Source organism: Eublepharis macularius, chromosome 1 (genome assembly GCF_028583425.1).
Source record: "Eublepharis macularius isolate TG4126 chromosome 1, MPM_Emac_v1.0, whole genome shotgun sequence".
Taxonomy (NCBI): Eukaryota; Metazoa; Chordata; class Lepidosauria; order Squamata; family Eublepharidae; genus Eublepharis; species Eublepharis macularius.
The window spans coordinates 118,168,955-118,186,030 of record NC_072790.1 but is presented as its reverse complement, the minus strand read 5'-3'; the positions used below and the strand labels follow the sequence as shown (position 1 = coordinate 118,186,030).

The following is a 17,076-nucleotide window of genomic DNA, read 5'->3' as shown; positions in this document are numbered from 1 at the left end:
TTTATATTATCAACATTAGTTTTATTATTTTTAGGAGAGAGGTAGATTCCCCTCTCCCAAATGAAATAGACTCTTAGCTATGTTGCAGCAAAAAAACAAAATAGAACAAAACCAGGAGTCTTGTAGCATCTTAAAAAACACACTTTTTTCCTGCATAAACTTTTCTGGGCCAGAGCCTACTTCCTCAAGTGCTATGAGTAGATCTCTCACTTTGAAACTGGGAGAGATCCACTCCTCTACCTTCACCCAAACAAGTCTTTGTTACTCACATCAACTTGATTTTATTCCAGGATTAAATCCTAGAACAATGAAACAATTTGGCATTCAGAGAAGCATTTTTAGGACTAATGAGTTGCCAGCAGGATTCCCTTGGATACAATGTTAGTGGCACTTTGGAACTTCCTCTCTATACCTGTCCACCTAGTACAGTTTGTTGCATTTTATCTATTACCATTACATCTACAATAGGTTTTAAGTGTCAGGAAAGGACATTTCTATTTGCCCTCCTTTATGGATTTATTTACGTTGTTTACAGCCCACTTTCTCACTAGGGTTGCCAACTAGACATGGGCATGAACAGCATTTTGAACAGAAAAAACCCACGAACAGCCTGTTCATCTGTTTGCGAACAAGCCGTTCGTGAGGCTCCATTCTAAATGAACAAGTGGTCATTGCAAGCCTCATTCATTGCTTTCATCAGCCGTTCATCAAGCCAGACAGTCTGGGGCCTTTCAGTCAATTCCCCAGGCAACGGCAGGGACTGAACTCTGTCTGAACTCCTTCTGGCTTTCCTTCTGGCTTTAACCCTTCAAAATACTTCCAGCAGAGAGTCCCATTTTTGCCACTGTGAAGAGAAAATGACAACAAAGGGGAGACCCATGCACCATGCCTTTCTCAGAGTGCAATCTCTCTGAAACTTGGGGGGTCTTGGGAGGACAGTGAGGACTATGTCCCCTGCAAATTTGGTGTGTATTGGTCTTTGGGAAGGTCAGTTTGTAACCACTCAAAGTAGCTTCCACCAGAGAGTCCCGTTTTTGCCACTGTGAAGAGAAAATGACAACAAAGGGAAGGACTCATGGATCATGCCTTTCCAGGGGTGCAATCTCTCTGAAGCTTGGAGGGGGGCTTCAGAGGACAGTGAGGACTATGTCTCTTGCAAATTTGGTGGGTATTGGATATTGGGGAGGTCAGTTTGCAACCCCTCAAAGTAGCTTTCACCAGAGAGTCCCGTTTTTGCCACTATGAAGAGAAAATGACAATGAAAGGGGGGCACATGGATCATGCCTTTCTTGGGGTGCAATCTCTCTGAAACTTGGGAGGTCTTCAGAAGACAGTGAGGACTATGTCCCCTGCAAATTTTGTCGGTATTGGACATTGGGAAGGTCAGTTTGTGGGGTGTTTAAAGGGCCCTGCCCCTTGCACGTGGCAAGAAAGGACCCTTTGAACTATCAGCTGGCAGGCAGCAGGGGGGAATTCCCCCTGCCACCTGCCAGCTGATAGTTTAAAGGGATCTTTAAGGGGCCACGAACAACTAACATGTTTGTGAACACAGTCATGTTCGTTACTGTTCGTTGTTCGTGGATGGCAACGAACAACGAACAGCTTGTTCATTTTTTTTCCGTTCATGCCTATGTCTATTGCCAACTTCCTAATGGGTCAAAAGCCCAGGGCCCATGTTATATAGAAGGGAAACAGAGAAAAACACTGTGTACACAAAAATGATGCTAACTATAAAATGTAATGGAATGAATTCTAAATGGAATGAAGGATGGATACTATTATTCAAGGCAAAATGTAAATATGAAGAAATACAATGTCTAATAATTATCACAAACCTCAACCATACAGTCACACAGACTCGAGGTGGATTACACAGAATAAGTCAATACAAGCCATGGCTGGGAATTCAATAAGCAATACAACAGGGTAAGGAGGATAGCAGAAATTTGAAAACAAGCAGAAATCCAATACAAAATTGAAAAACAATGCTAAGACAAACAAACAAAACAGAAATCCAATACAGCACTGGAAATAAAACAATAAAACAATGCTGGAACACAACACAAGCAGATTGATATGACAGATCAAACAGAACTATCCAGTAGGAGCATATAGCAACAGATTGTACAGCACTAGTGCAGACCTTTCCTTGTATGAATACATCTCTCTGAGTCATTCCCTTATAGCATAGCCCTCTTACCTGTGTAAGAAAGCCCTCCTGAATAATTCAGTTTTGCAGAGACTGGGAGCTTTCCTCTTCAGACAGGTCATGCTATAAGGTAGGCCCTGTTCAGATGAGCAAAGCTGTCATGGCAGAGTCTGTTTGATAGTCTTTGTGTAGACCAGCATAACTTAAGGACCACCTATATCCATATGAAGCTATATGACCATTATGGTCATCTTTAGGGTCTTGCTCTGGATGCTTCTGTAATAGGAGGCTAGATGGGTGGCAACCCTAGAAAGGCCTTCTTGGCTGTGACATCAAAACTGTGGAATTCACTTCCCAAGGAGATTCATCTGTCTCCCTCTATTGTTATCTTCTGCCTGTGCCCGTTTGACCTACTTTTTGTGTGTGTTCCTTTATTGACCCTCCTTCCTGTTTAAGTTTTTAATTGTTGTTAAGTATAACTATATTTGTGTGAATGTATTATTGTTTTTAAAGTTGGCTTTAAAGATTTTTAACTGCTGCCTTGAGGGCCCTAATTGGATGCAAAGGTGAGGAAATGTTTTTAATATCTAATGTTCTTTCTGTTTGAGGGATTTTTATGAGGGGTTAAATATTTTACTCATTTTATGCAATGGCTTTTTATCACTCAATTTATTGTAATATTACTGATAATTTATTCTGCTCATTTTTATGTAATATACTTTAACTTTATAAACTGCCTTGTGAACTTTTAGAAATCTTAAATACATCAAATAAATAAATAAATAATCCTATACCAGAAATGACCAAGCTTTTTGACAAATATGCCAGAAGAAGTCCAAAGTATTAATGCTGCCCCTGTGAACTCTATTTATACAGCCAGAATTAGCCCCGAATACTGTAATACCTAATGCAGAAAACCGACATGGCACTCCTTCAACCTCCATACTAATTAACATGACACACATTTCACCAGGAAGCTGAAAAGAGTTGGAAAACACAACACATAGATATTAATTGTCCTTAAGTAATTCAGCAAAAGGTTCAGGTACTGGGAGATTAAACAATGTCTCTGAACAGTTTCACACCAAGTATAGCGTGAGTGTAATGTGAAGATCTGGTATCATATCTGAAATATGATGGTGCCAAGACACATTGGCATCACACTGAAGCTGTACAGCACCAACATAACTCTGATGCTGGCATAACATCAAGGAAGAGTTGGGGAAGGAAAGGGACAGTATCCAAAGCCTTTCCAGCTGCCTCTCTGCCCCAGTAATGATATAATATTAAGCCAGCAACAACTGTGGTATGATTGGGAAAATTCTCATAGAAGAATGAAATAGCAGAATGAAAATATAGCCGCCCTTGCAACCTCCCACCACATCTCCAAGCCACAGCACAGCTAACAATACCAAAATCACAGCTTTCTTAATTGCTGAGTCAAATCTAGCCACAATACCTATATCTTAGATAACAGGGCATGTGGCTACATCTTTCTGGCCTCATATTAGCGACAGATGTTAGACACAAACAGGTGGGGAGACCCTGCAACAAGATACTTTACATAAAAAAGGGAGCCAAGTGTGTGTGTGTGTGGGAGAATTCTGCCATCCCGGTCAGTAGCAATAACCACTTAAGCCGGTGGCAGTTCTTTGCCTCCTCAGAAGGAGGAAGGCAGAAGGTGCACCCTACATATGGGGCTTTGCACAGGGGGCAGAGTTTGCAGCCTTATTAGGCTTCTCCGCCCCCACGTTGCTCACAGTCACGCCTCGTGCTCGGCCCACCCACCTCACCCTATTACAGTGCAGGATTAGCCGGTCGCCTTTTTGGGGCCAGGTAGGAATTTTTTCTCTCTTTGTCCCTGATTGGCACTTGGGATTGGAGTTTTTTCGCCTACCTTGCACTGTGAGACGAGGGAGGTAATTGGCATGGTGTGTCTGAGGTAATTTCCCTGGGGGCAGGATATAAGTTAGGGGAAAATTTGAGTGGGCCGGTGAGCACCTTTGGCACCTCCCCATTGGTGGGGAGCTGGGGTCTGTCAAGAGCGGCTGGCTGCTGTACGGCCCAGTTGCGAGGACAAACACCCTGGGTGAGGATCCCCTGGACAAGCCAGTCTCCCCCCCGCTGCTGTATGGCCGGGTGGGGGAGCTTTAAGGAGGTGAACCACTTCGCCTGGCCAGGCTAGGTCCCAGCCATATGACGGATGGCTCACACCTGAGGCAGCGGGTGTCTCGCCCAGACAGGTCAGGGTGGTGTCCAGAAGTGACCCCAGGGCATGACCTGTACCACTATTTAGGCCCTTGCTGTAGTTGATGTTTAATTGTTGTAATTTTAATAAAGCGGCCCATTTTGGAACCCAAAATACTATGTCTGCCTTTCATTCCGACTGAGGAGACAATCATTCTTATAGTATTTTTGTCTCAAGCTCTGAGTGCTTGAAATGATTCTCCATGCCTTTATATGTACCTATTCTATGTATTGCCTTAACAGCTGGTATCAGTAAGTATGTCCAGTGCAGAAAGGCCCACATACAGATATGCAGGCATTTTATCACTGCAGTGGCAGAACTACACCAACATCCTGTACTTAGATTTGCATAAAAGGTTGAGCAGAACCAATTGATGGTAAAACCTAATCAGCATTCCAGCCCTGATTTTCATATACAAAAATGGCTTGCAGGAGATTTTTGTGATGTGAAAATAATAAATATGGGACATGGGGCTTTTTCTGTGATTCTTATGTATATTGAGAGTGGAGTAAATTAATATAGTTACTAAATGTAAGCTTTTGTTTGGGTTAAAGCTTTTGATGCTCATTCAAAATCATGCACTGGGGGAGGCACATCCAGTTCTCTTTACACTATGCCGTGATTCACCAATCGCACTGCAACTGCACTGTATGGAATTCTCTCTTGTTCCAATCCTAATTAAGGCAATCAAGACTTCATCACAGGATAATGTAAGATAATTTTAATCACCAAACACGAGTCACTGAAAGGCTCTGGTTCAGTGATTCATTAAACAAGTCAATCAGAGAATTAAATTATTGCTGCCTTACCAGTAAGATTCCTTTTGTGAAAGCCAAGCTAGGCTGGGTGCCAATAAAAGAAAAAATGAATGAAATAAACGTTCAATGCAGGAACACTTGAAATTTACACTAGACACTGCTCAGAGCGCCTTGCTTTTCTACTGATGGGACTGTGTTTAGTTTATACAAGCTATAGCTTTCACTAAAAGAATAAAGAATTGTATAACACTTTGATTATGCTGATTAATCACACTCCAGAATTCCACAATTTTATGAAAGGAATGTGAGTCCATAAATGTTTCTGACCTAATCAGAATTACATCTTCCTAAAACTTTTTGAAATCTGGCTCTTGAGTTTTTATAGTATATTTCTTCTGTCTGACAAAGGGAGCTTTGATTCTCAAAAGCTCAAACCTTGGAAATCTATTTGGTCTTTAAGGTGCTATTGGACCCAGATCGTGCTCTTTGACTGCAGACCAACCTGACTACGAACCTGAAACATTACCATTAAGGAACTCATTTGTTCTGATTAGTGCTGGTTTTTATATTTTCAAAGTGAGAGAGTAGCTGTTTCTGTTTCTCTATCCTACTACTTCAAGTGCATCTGTTTTGCAGCCAGTACAATCTAATCTGATTATGTCTTCAGTATCTCCTGGCGTCCTTTTCAAATGCTGCAAATTGCAGATCTGAGGCTTATTCATCATGCCTTGAAAACAGCTTTTTCTCTCAGCAATCACAGAATGACCCCCATGAGTAGTCAGTTATAGAAGGCATGACGTGTATAAACCACTGCCAAATAGCTAGATTGACGGGCTGCCCAAGAATTCCATCATCTGAAAACATTGTTCAAAAATCAGTTAAGCCAATGACTGATTTGGGTCAATCACTAGAAATGCTTTATGCCAATAGTATGCTTTATACTCCAAAACAAATTACTTTGAGAGTGAGGATTCAAGAACACATATCCAGAATAAAGAATAATGTTACAGATGCCCCTTTAGTGTCCCATTTCATGGAAAACAATCATGGGGAGAAAGATTTAAAGTTTCAGTTTTAACAGTAATGAAGCCCTCCTTGAACTATGACGTCCAACAAAAGTTATTGCAAAGGGAGTCAGAAGGGATATTCAAATTAAAAACGTTTCCATATGGGTTAAATAACGAGATGGAACTCTCTTGCTGTTTGTGATATAATTATGCATCTGTTTAATACAACACTGTACCTTTAAATCTGTAATTTATGGCTGCAGAAGTGTATTTATATGACATCATGAGCATTAGAACCCTACGGCAATGGTCTGTCGGCTCCTTCATCTTCTAGGAAATTAGTGTAGAGGTGTTGGAGTGATTGTAAGTAACAGGCATACATATGGCTTGATTAAGGGAGGTTGTAATAGTGTAATATTTAATGCAACATAATATGGTTTGATTACACTGTATGTTGATTTGAGCCTTTGAAAAAGACATTGTCGAAACGGGAAAGCAGGCTGGCGACACCCGTCAGGCTCTTACATCTAGGGGTGTGCAATTCGGTATTCTTATTAGGTTAACGTTACCGAATCAGGGCCATTTCGGTTTTTTTCAGTATTACCGAAACTTTTTCTGAATACCGAAAAATTTTGGAAATACCAAAACAGAGATTGATGAAATGATTCGGCCATTGTTTTCAATGAGAAAACCTTCTCCCGGCTTTCCGGGAGTCTGGGGGGACATTTTCTGTCCGAATCACACCAAACTTGGTGGAGACCTTCTCCTAAATCTCCTATAACTACCCCCCAAGTTTCAGAAAGATTGGACTTTGGGGGGCCATGTTATGCCCCCCCAAACAAGATGCCCCCATCCTCCTACACTCTCCATGGTTCTCTATGGGGAAAAACAAGTCATCTTTCTAGGTGGCTTGGGGTGGCATTTTGCAAGCAAAATGCACCCAACTCCCTTAACATCAGAGAATCACAAAAAACACAATTCCTGTCAAAAACACTTTATTTCTTGAACAGCTTTAGGTTACACAGCAGAGGGGCACACCAAAGGGCAAGCCAGCAGTATCTTACAAAAAAATAACACAACTCGCTTCACATTAAAGAATCACAAAAACACAATTGCTGTCAAAAACACTTTATTTCTTTAACTGCTTTAGGTTACACAGTAGGAGGGCACAACAGGGCATGAAAGCAGTCTACTACACAAAATAACACAACTCACTCCACCGTTTTTGACAGCAATTGTGTTTTTGTGATTCTCTGATGTTAAGTGAGTTGTGTTATTTTTCTGTGTGGGGGACTGCTGGTGTAATGCCTACTTGTACTTTGCCTACTTGTACTTTGAAAGTGAGAAAATATTTTTTTAAAAAACTTTATTCAGTGTGTGTTGTGTTTTATTCTTTTTTGTGCAGTTGGTTCCCATCATAGGGAACAATGGCGCTGGCTGGCCAGCCATCTCTGTAGGTGGTGGGGGAATTTGGAGGAGGGTGTCTGTGGTTCAGGTGCTCTTTCACAGGGACAAGCTCACACTCAGGAGTGTGCCCACCATTGTGGTACCCCTGGGTTGTGCATAATTGCCCTGGGAAAGAGAGTTTAAAAGTTCCCATCACAGGGAACAATGGGGGATGGCTGGCCAACCTGCTCCTGGGGTAGTGGCCAGTGTGGGAATGTTGGGGAGGGTGTCTTTGGGTCAGTGTGGGGGGTGGATTTAAAAGGGGGACTGTTCCTGTGGCCATAGATGCCACATTCCGTGGGTTCCTGCTGTGGAAGATTGTCCCATAACAGGAATCAATAGAAAGTGGCTGGTCACAGGACAGGGGAGGTTAGGTTTTGGAGAGGGTGTGTGTGGTATTTGGCAGTTTGGGTGCAGGTGGACTGTGGCTGTGTCCATTGGCAGCCCCAATCCCATGTGTTTCTGTGGTGTGGAAGTCTTCCCCACAGTAGAAAGACAAAGTGGTGTGGCAGGAGAACCACCTTTGAGGGGCATAAAATGGCCCCCCAAAGTGGGATCTGGTTGAGCTTTGGTGGAGGGTGGGAGGACAGGTAGGAGGAGGTCCCCTGAAGTTTGGGGGCATTTTGCATGCAAAATGCCACCCCTAGCCAGACAAGCCTCTCTAATTTCCCCCATAGGAAATAAGGGAGAAAGGGGGGCTAAGAGCAGCATTTTTGGGAGGCCATAAATGGCCCCCCAAAGTGGGATCCGCTTGGGCCTTGGTGGAGGGTTGGAGGACAGGTGGGAGATGGGCCCCTGAAGTTGGGGGCATTTTGCATGCAAAACGTCACCTCTAGCCAGACAAGCCTCTCTTATTTCCCCCACAGGGAATAGTGGAGTGGAGGTGGATAGGGGCACCTTCTTTGGGAGGCCATAAAATGGCCCCCCAAAGTGGAATCTGCCTAAAACTTGGTGGAGGGTGGGAAGACAGGTGGGAGCAGGTCCCCTGAAAGCTGGGTGCAGTTTGCTTGCAAAATGCCACCCCAAGCCACCTAGAAAGATGGCTTGTTTTTCCCCATAGAGAACCATGGAGAGTATAGGAGGATGGGGGCACCTTGTTTGGGGGGGCATAACATGGCCCCCCAAAGTTCAATCTTTCTGAAACTTGGGGGTAGTTATAGGAGAGTTAGGAGAAGGTCTCCATCAAGCTTGGTGTGATTCGGACAGAAAAAGCACCCCCAGACTCCCGGAAAGCCGGGAGAAGGTTTTCTCATTGAAAACAATGACCGAATCAAGCCGAAACGCGAATACCGAAACGGTTTCCTGATTCAGTTAAAACTGAATCAGGTTTACCGAAACAGGCAGGCCTTGCACACCCCTACTTACAGCCCATTTTTGGATGGTGTCAGCTATAACCACTGGGTAATGTTGTATGAATAGGTGCCATACAGATATGAACAGTTCTGAAACTTCAAACAAATATCAACAGCTCTGAAACAGAACAAAGAACAAGATCATACAGGTTCTCATAGCCCAATCTTGGAGAGTTTCAGCTGTAACCACTAGGCAATGCTGTCATCTGAGGATACTCCACACACCACACTCCACACTCCACACAGATACTTATAGTTTTCAAGCTCCACGCAGGTATTAACAGCTTTGAAATAGAACAAGAACTAAGAATATACAGTTTACAACTCTGGTATTTGGAATTGATTTTTCAAAGTGGACTGCAAGGATTGGACACTTGATGAATATTTATGATTATGTATGAAGGTTTATTAGCTGTATATTTATTGTAGTATATTTATTGTAGAATATTTATCACATTTGAGCACTTGCACCTTTGTAAGAATTAAAAATATAAAAATTTACAAAATATTTAACATATAACCTTCGAGGTTTGTAATTTGTTTTGGAGTGTTCTACACTCGGAGGACCTCTCTTATCTGGCTAATAGTTTGCTTTATGCCAATAGAGAGCCAGTTTGGTGTAGTGGTTAAGAGCTAGGGACTCTAATCTGGAGAACCGGGTTTGATTCCCCACTCCTCCACTTGTAGCCAGCTGAGTGACCTTGGGTCAGTCACAGATTCTTGGAGCTCTCTCATCCCCACTCACCTCACAGGGTGATTGTTGTGAGGATAATAATAACATACTTTGTAAATCGCTCTGAGTGGGTGTTAAGTTATCCTGAAGGGTGGTATATAAATTGAATGTTGTTGTTGTTGTTGTTGTTGTTATAAGCAGACACTGAAACTCGTGTTCCTACTTTTATGAGAAGATATGCCAAAGGGGAATATATTGTGTGCATGAGGTCTTACATAGCTGTAGACTGTATTTTTTTGTACTCATGCTTCATATGAGTAGTAGGAATTACAGTAATAGGCACTGCAATGTACCTGTAGGCAGAGGAATCATAGAAAGAGGTTTGGTTTTGTTTGTTTTTAAATAGATAAGTGAAAGTTTAAGGTATGATAAACTGCAAAACATAACTGAACATGGGCAGACCCATCCCACGAAGAATAACATCAGGTGTTTAAATTATACCAACATCCTGATTTCTTGCCCTTTGTTCTACAGTACCCATTACATGATTAGACTATTCCTTGCACATATACACGGTGAAACAATGAAGAAGTACCTACAAAATCAAAACAGAGCAAAATTATTGGACATGGAGTAGAAAATAGTTCTTCCTTGGTGCATGAGGGTATCTATATAAATAGAGCTTCATCTGTCATCTTAATGTTCCTATATTATTCCACTGCCCAATAAACAATGTACTTACTGTTGAGAAGACGGAAGTCTATAAATGGGTAGGAACCACGTCGCTCAGAGTGAACCCCTGTCTGACCTCTCAGCCGCACATCTCCTGTAAAACATTACAATCCAACAAATACTAGAGATACTAACTTTTTTGAAGAAGAAACGAAATTGTATTAAGTAGTGAAATTAATCAAAATTATCTGCCTAGAAACAAAGTTTGGTCTGCCATACCAAACAATATCCATCTGAAAATTAAACATATATAATAGGATTATAAATAGTAAAGTAATAAAGCTGCTGTGCCTATTTATGCACTTTCGTGCTACAAACCTATGATACAACACTGAGCAGGAGATCAGCACTGATCATCTGCTATTGAAAGTGATTAGAGAAAATAGTCACTGGACTCAAACTCTCCACCACTTTGTGAATGTCACTATCACAACAACTAGTTTGCTTGGCAGATAGAGCAAGAATGCTCAAGCAAACAGTTGAACATCTCTAGATGGGAGTCAATGCTATTGATGAATATTTTCCCAACAATTAAAGGTTTTCTGTATTAATAATTTGGGTAGGATTCATTAAGTACCCAAAATGCAATCATTCTGCAATTTAATATATAACATAAATAAATTGGTTAAAAACCAGGTTAAAAATTGCAATAAACCAAAACTTTAGAACACAGTCATGAGGAACAGTTCCTTTGCCTACTTCATTTAAATTAACAAGAGTAGGGCAGCAGCCAATAGTCCACATAGTGTCATAGCCCCAGAAATTTAGTCATTTCCTTCTTAAGAAGTAATTCTTCAATTCCATATTCTTGAAATCCATACCTAGTAAACAAAACAAACAAAAACACGATTTGGAACAAGCTTTCCATGCGTCTCCTCTATGGTCACTAACTGTTATCTATGAATCAGTTCCTTAAAAGAGTATTACTATCATGTCTCTGCAGGCAATTCTGATGTCTGATATTTATTCCGTGGAGAAGCAGAGATGTGGGACAGAAAATTTATTTATTTTTCTTGGGAAACTTTCGATTTCCATTTCTAAACATTCATTATTTCATCAAATTAATTAATGATGGATGGATGCTATTGCCAATACAATGTTAGGCCATTTTAGCAATTTCAGAGTTGTAATTATTGTTTTGCAACTTATTATCCCTAGGAATTATAAGAGAGAATACAATTAACTAACAAGCTGAGATCCATGTTCATGAGTAGACTGTTGGTTTGTAGTATTTTCTAGAACAAGAAATGTAAGAGTATATTGAATGCACATCCAAACATTGGGCTGATCATGCTTAGCTTCCAAAACTTGGTAAGACTGCCTTAGACTGGGCTAGTCACATGTAAACAACTTTTTAATGTAGCCAAAAGACAATATTGCCCAATAAACCATGGCCTTCCTTTTTGTACACAGTACACATACAATATGATATCTTAGTTTCTCCGAAGGGTGGCTCCACGCCCTCAGACTGGGCCGCCCCCTCCCTCGTTGACACCCCCACCGCGGCCTCCTTGCCAGCCGGCGCTTACCTGGGCCCGCGCCCGGGCAACGACGTGAGGGACGGAGACACCGAGCTACCGGCCGCGGCGGCAGCGGATGCCCCGAGCCAGCTGACGGCTGCCACTGTCGCGCCGCGGCAGGAACCCCGCTGCCAGGGGCACGGCGGGCGGAGAGATGACGGCCACCCCCGCGACTCGCCCAGCAGCCCTCCCAGCAAGGCCGCGGGGGGGGGGGGCGGTGGCCGGAGGCCGCAGGGGACGGAAGGGCCGGCTGCACGGCCCAGGCAAGCGCAGGGAGACGATGGCGCAGGTGCGGCCGGCCGACAAGGGCTACGCCCGCTGGGGAGGCGGGCGCCAGGGCGGAGACAGGCCCGCCGGGACGGTCCCCGGGCCGGAGGCCTGCCCGGCCGTACTGGGCTGCGAGAGGCCAGAGCAGCCGTCCTTCTGGGGGAGGGGAGGGACCGGCGGCCAAGGGGCAGGGACCACCGGCCAGCAGACCACTGGCTTGAGGGCAGGTGGGGCCGGCAGGTGTGGCCACACCTGGCCCAGGTGTTGGGACTAGCCTTGGGGCGGGCACAGGGGGAGAGGGGTGGAGGTAGCACTAACGAGGGAAGGTATTTAGGGAAGGCAAACCCCCAGGCCGAGGAGGAGTGTGTGTGTGTATGGCCAGCTGCCCTGAGGTTGAAGGAGCAGCTGGCTGGGCAGAGCTAATTGCTGACTGGCTTGCCAGCTCAGACGGTGGCCGCCCTTTCTGAGGCCTAAGGGGAGGCGCCCTCCGGGGGGGGGACTCCAGCGCACGCCGGCCCGGCTGCTTGCCCGGCCGGTCAGAGGCACAGCACAGACCCGTCGCAGGCGCCCCGACCCGCCACTGCTGCCGCCGCCAGGGGGTGCCCTCCCACCTGACATAGTTTTAAAATTCCTGATCAGTACCATGTGCAAACATGTGTTAATGGCATCATTCTCAATTATAATATTTTATTATAATAATATTCTTTATTATATTTATCATTCTTGCCCTCATTCTTTATTATAACTTTAATTAACATATGGTCTCTGGGTCCAGTACTACTTGGTGCTTTAACAATAACATAATGTTCAATGACTAAGTTGATTGCAGGGAAATCACATTACTTTGCCTCAAATTATATTATTAATCACTGGGAAAATCACCATCTTATCACATCTTTTGTAGTTTATAATGCTATATGTAATGTGATTGAAGGCAGGCAAAGCTACATATCGGCTATTAACTAGGACATTGATAGTAAAAAATTAACATTTATTTCCCATAGTCATACTATTTTATTGCTGTATAAAAGATTTTATTCTTCAACTCCCACTTGTTACTTTGGATATAGTGCAGTCCTAAGAATAGGCACATTGTTCTAAGCTGATAGACTTCAGTAGCCTTAGAAAGGGTGACTAGGATTGCACCGTTAGTTATTTAGCTACTCTCCTTTCCCCAATGCTGAGCAGAAAATTATGAAAATGATTCTTTGTGATAGAAAAGAGCAAGAGTCCTGTAGCAGCTATAAGACTAACAAAATTTGTGGTAGGGTATGAGCTTTTGTGAGTCACAACCCACTTCATCAGATCTTTTCTACTGCTACAGACAAACTAACATGGCTACTCATTAGGGTTGCCAGCCTCCAGGTAGCGGCTGGAGGTCTCCCAGAATTACAACTGGTCTCCAGGCCACAGAGATCAGTTCACCTGGAGAAAATGGCTACTTTGGGGGGTGGAATCTATGGAATTAGGCCATGCCAAGGTCTTTTCCCTCCCCAAACCCCTTTCTCCAGGTTTCTCCTTCCAGATCTCCAGGAATTTCCCAACTTGGAGCTGGCAACCCTACTACTCATCTTGATCTTTGTGATACTAAGTTATGATACTGAGCCCGTCTCATTGTGCTCCAAAACAAAATGAAGCAAGCAGAAGAAACAGAAAAGTCTCTGTTTCTTTTGCTTCTTCATGTTGAAGTCAAAAGATACCACAATGAAATGTACAAACAACTACACCTCCCTCAGAGCCATAAAGACAGCTACTGGGCCTCCCAGAAGGAGGCATTACTTAGATCAAATAGTTTTCTGTTTGACATCTTACTTTGTCCCTCTTTCAAAAAACTCTGTGATAGGTAACAGGGATTTGTTTTTAATATGTCTTATTATGTAACTGATAGCAAGGATAGCTACTTTGATGCCAGTTTACAGTTATTGGAATATTAACTAAATAACAAGAAACCAGACCTCGGCTACAATCGAGGTGTCATGGTCAATGTGGGATGGGGAGAGGGAACAAGAAAAGAATGAAACATGGCTCATTATATATCATCAGTTAAGAGTTAGGAAATGAATTCTGCACCCAGAATGAAAAGCAGAAACAGCTTCTGAACTAGATGGCCTACATAACTTGCATACTTTAATGGCAGCTGATTCACCTTATTTATAGGTAATGTTTGGGAACATGGGTGAAGTCAAACAACTTGCATTTGTTGACTTGCCACAGCTGTTTTGCAATATTCTTACTAAGAAATGCTTAACTTAACAAAAAACTTGTTCTAGGAACAAAAATAATCAGAACTAAAAATGCAACTACCTTACTATATCTACAGTGGTATGTGGGAAGCCTTATACATCTGCTATAGTGGCCAAATGCAAGATGCTTATTGCATTAAAAAAATCTGACTCCATGGCCAACCTGCTCATCCAGCACTTATTTTCCATGGGATGTAATCTTGGTGGTGCAATGCCTTCAAGCACACTGGCACTGTCTTCAGCCCTCCCTGATCAACAGTACAGCATCACAAGAGCAGGGAGAATGCTAGGACTCAGATGATCCCATGTTGGGTAGTTCCTTGAATAACACTAGTTGTATGCTAATACCAACTGAATGCCACTACAGAGACAAGCAGAATCTCAACTGTTATTACCAAAGAAAAGGAGAACCATTGAACTGAAAGAGTCTCCAATTGGACTTGTGGACTAAACAACCCAGTTTAATACCACTGTCTCTACTCAGCCCAGAAGGGTAAGCATCACAGACGTTATTTGTCGGCTGCAAGGCAAAATTAGCCTGGAGAATGGTTTGAAATCTGAGTATATTCAAATCATTCACTTGTAGTTACAATATACATTTTATGTATGCCATTAAAGGTATTTGAATTGAATTGATATCCATTTATCGTATATTTAAACATTAAAGCATAATATGCTTTAATGTTTAAATATACGATAATAATGAGAACAGTTGTGTGTTAATAATGCGATAATAGTGTGATAATAATGCCACACAGTTGTGTGTTCCACACAAGTGTGGCATTGGCATTATAAGACCATCACTCTGAATTTTTCTAGCAAGGCTTCCCACTGAAATCATGAGGGATTAGTGTTTCTTACGGATGTAAAAATTAAGCTTGAAATTCCTCGTGAACTCCTCCTCAGAAACAGTATGTGGTGAGCAGGGGTTAATAGTAGGATCTAGCAATTTGCATTTGGTTTTTGGTTTCCTGCATAGTTTCTTGGTCCTTCCAAATGATTGGCAGAAGCAAAATAAATGCAATTTATAATTTATGCAGTTCCACTTGGGGAGAAGTGTGTGGCACAAAATGTGGGTTACCTTGGTTCAAAATTATTGTTTATTAAGTGCAGAGTACACAATGTCCTGATATAGCTATATTGCTCAACAGGTAAAATGCACTGAGTTACCATGGCAACAATGCAGACAGAACCTCCATAAGATATTTCTACATGCATCCTTGTATAACACATTTTATTAATTATGTAAACTCTGTTATTAACTATTCTTCTGCCTGGTAAAATTCCTTTGAGAAGAAAAAAGTTCATATATAGTGATACACAGACCAGAATTTTCTATGCATTATCATCACACATGACCAAGATGAGATCCTGTATTCAAATGCATTGCATGTTTATATTATTCTGACCATTATTTTCTTCTGTGTTTTTTTTTGTACATGGAGTCTGACTTAATGGACAGATATATTTATAATAGGAGATTCTGTACCTGTATGGATATATCTGTTCTGTTATTGTGATGCTAGGGCGAAGGGTTTGTTGCACCTCTGATCTGAATTGCAGCCCTACTTTTGCAAACCAAACACTGATAATTCTGCATACATATTTATAGAACTTACTGTCATTTTACAGACAGGAAAACCAAGTTAGGCAGAGTGAGATATGAAACAACCACATCATCACTACATACCTGATCTCGAGGGAGAACATATCGGCCATAACTCAAGGGGAAGAGCATCGTCATTTCAGAAAGTAATAGAGAGCACGTGGAGTGCATTTCATGGACCATGGACTGCGAACTTTTCACAGTCCAGCCCCAGTTTGTGAACTGACCAGTTCGTTGGTCCGGGCTGCCAGGAGTGCTCTACCCCCCCCCCACTCCAGCTGACTGGTGGGCCGCTGGTCAGCTTGAGCAAGAGGGGATTTAAATGTTAAAGCACTCCTGGCTCCTCTTGCCAGTGGCACCAGAAGGCTTTGATGGACTACAGACCAATAGACTGGTGAAAAGCCCATGGGTCAGTGGAAAATGGGCATCCTATGACCTGCCAGTTCACAAACACCAAACTGGCCTAGTCCGTGCAAAATTTTGGTTCATTTTCCATTCTGTGCCTACCTCTAGTCAGTACTCTTGCCACAGCATTTTGGAACATCTGAAATTTCCAAAAGTTTCAAAAGTTTCCTCAGTTAGAGCACATCACAGTAAGCTTTGGGAGCAGAGGGTTGATTACTGTGGCCTGGACATATCTTTTCGGGAACATCAGAATCAAGATTAATCAGTTTAACTGTGCAACTGTCAAGTGTGCAGGTGATAAGTGAACTTTAGGGCATTCATTACAATTAAATTCTAACATGCTGAAATGCTTACTGCAACCTTTAATTTATTCTTTTATGATTTTGATTTTGGCTCAGCCAAACTATTTACTTAATGTTGTGTTCACTCAGGATGGAATGCCAAAAAGTACCTCCTGTTTCCAGCAGTTTCAGCACTTGAAAATCTAGTCATGTGGCCTGATGCAGATTCTGGTCAGCACTATTCTTCACCCGCTTGCATCTCAGTCTCATTTGTTCATATTGCCACATTACTAGCATTGACTATGGCAACCCATGTGATTTTATCAGTATTGTCAGTGACAGGTCCTTGTAGACAAAATCACGTGGTTCACCACAATCCGTTGGATTAA

General features: G+C 42.4%; 1 protein-coding gene across 3 annotated transcripts in view; it reads right to left on the bottom strand.

Moving 5' to 3' along the window:
* Positions 1 to 17,076, bottom strand: part of PDE7B (phosphodiesterase 7B) — a 302,170-nt gene that overhangs the window by 57,141 nt on the left and 227,953 nt on the right. For all 3 annotated transcript variants that reach the window (XM_054981714.1, XM_054981705.1, XM_054981697.1), the window contains one exon: positions 10,376 to 10,459. In XM_054981714.1, coding sequence (XP_054837689.1) covers positions 10,376 to 10,459 — 84 coding nt within the window. The remainder of the gene's footprint in view (positions 1 to 10,375; positions 10,460 to 17,076) is intronic.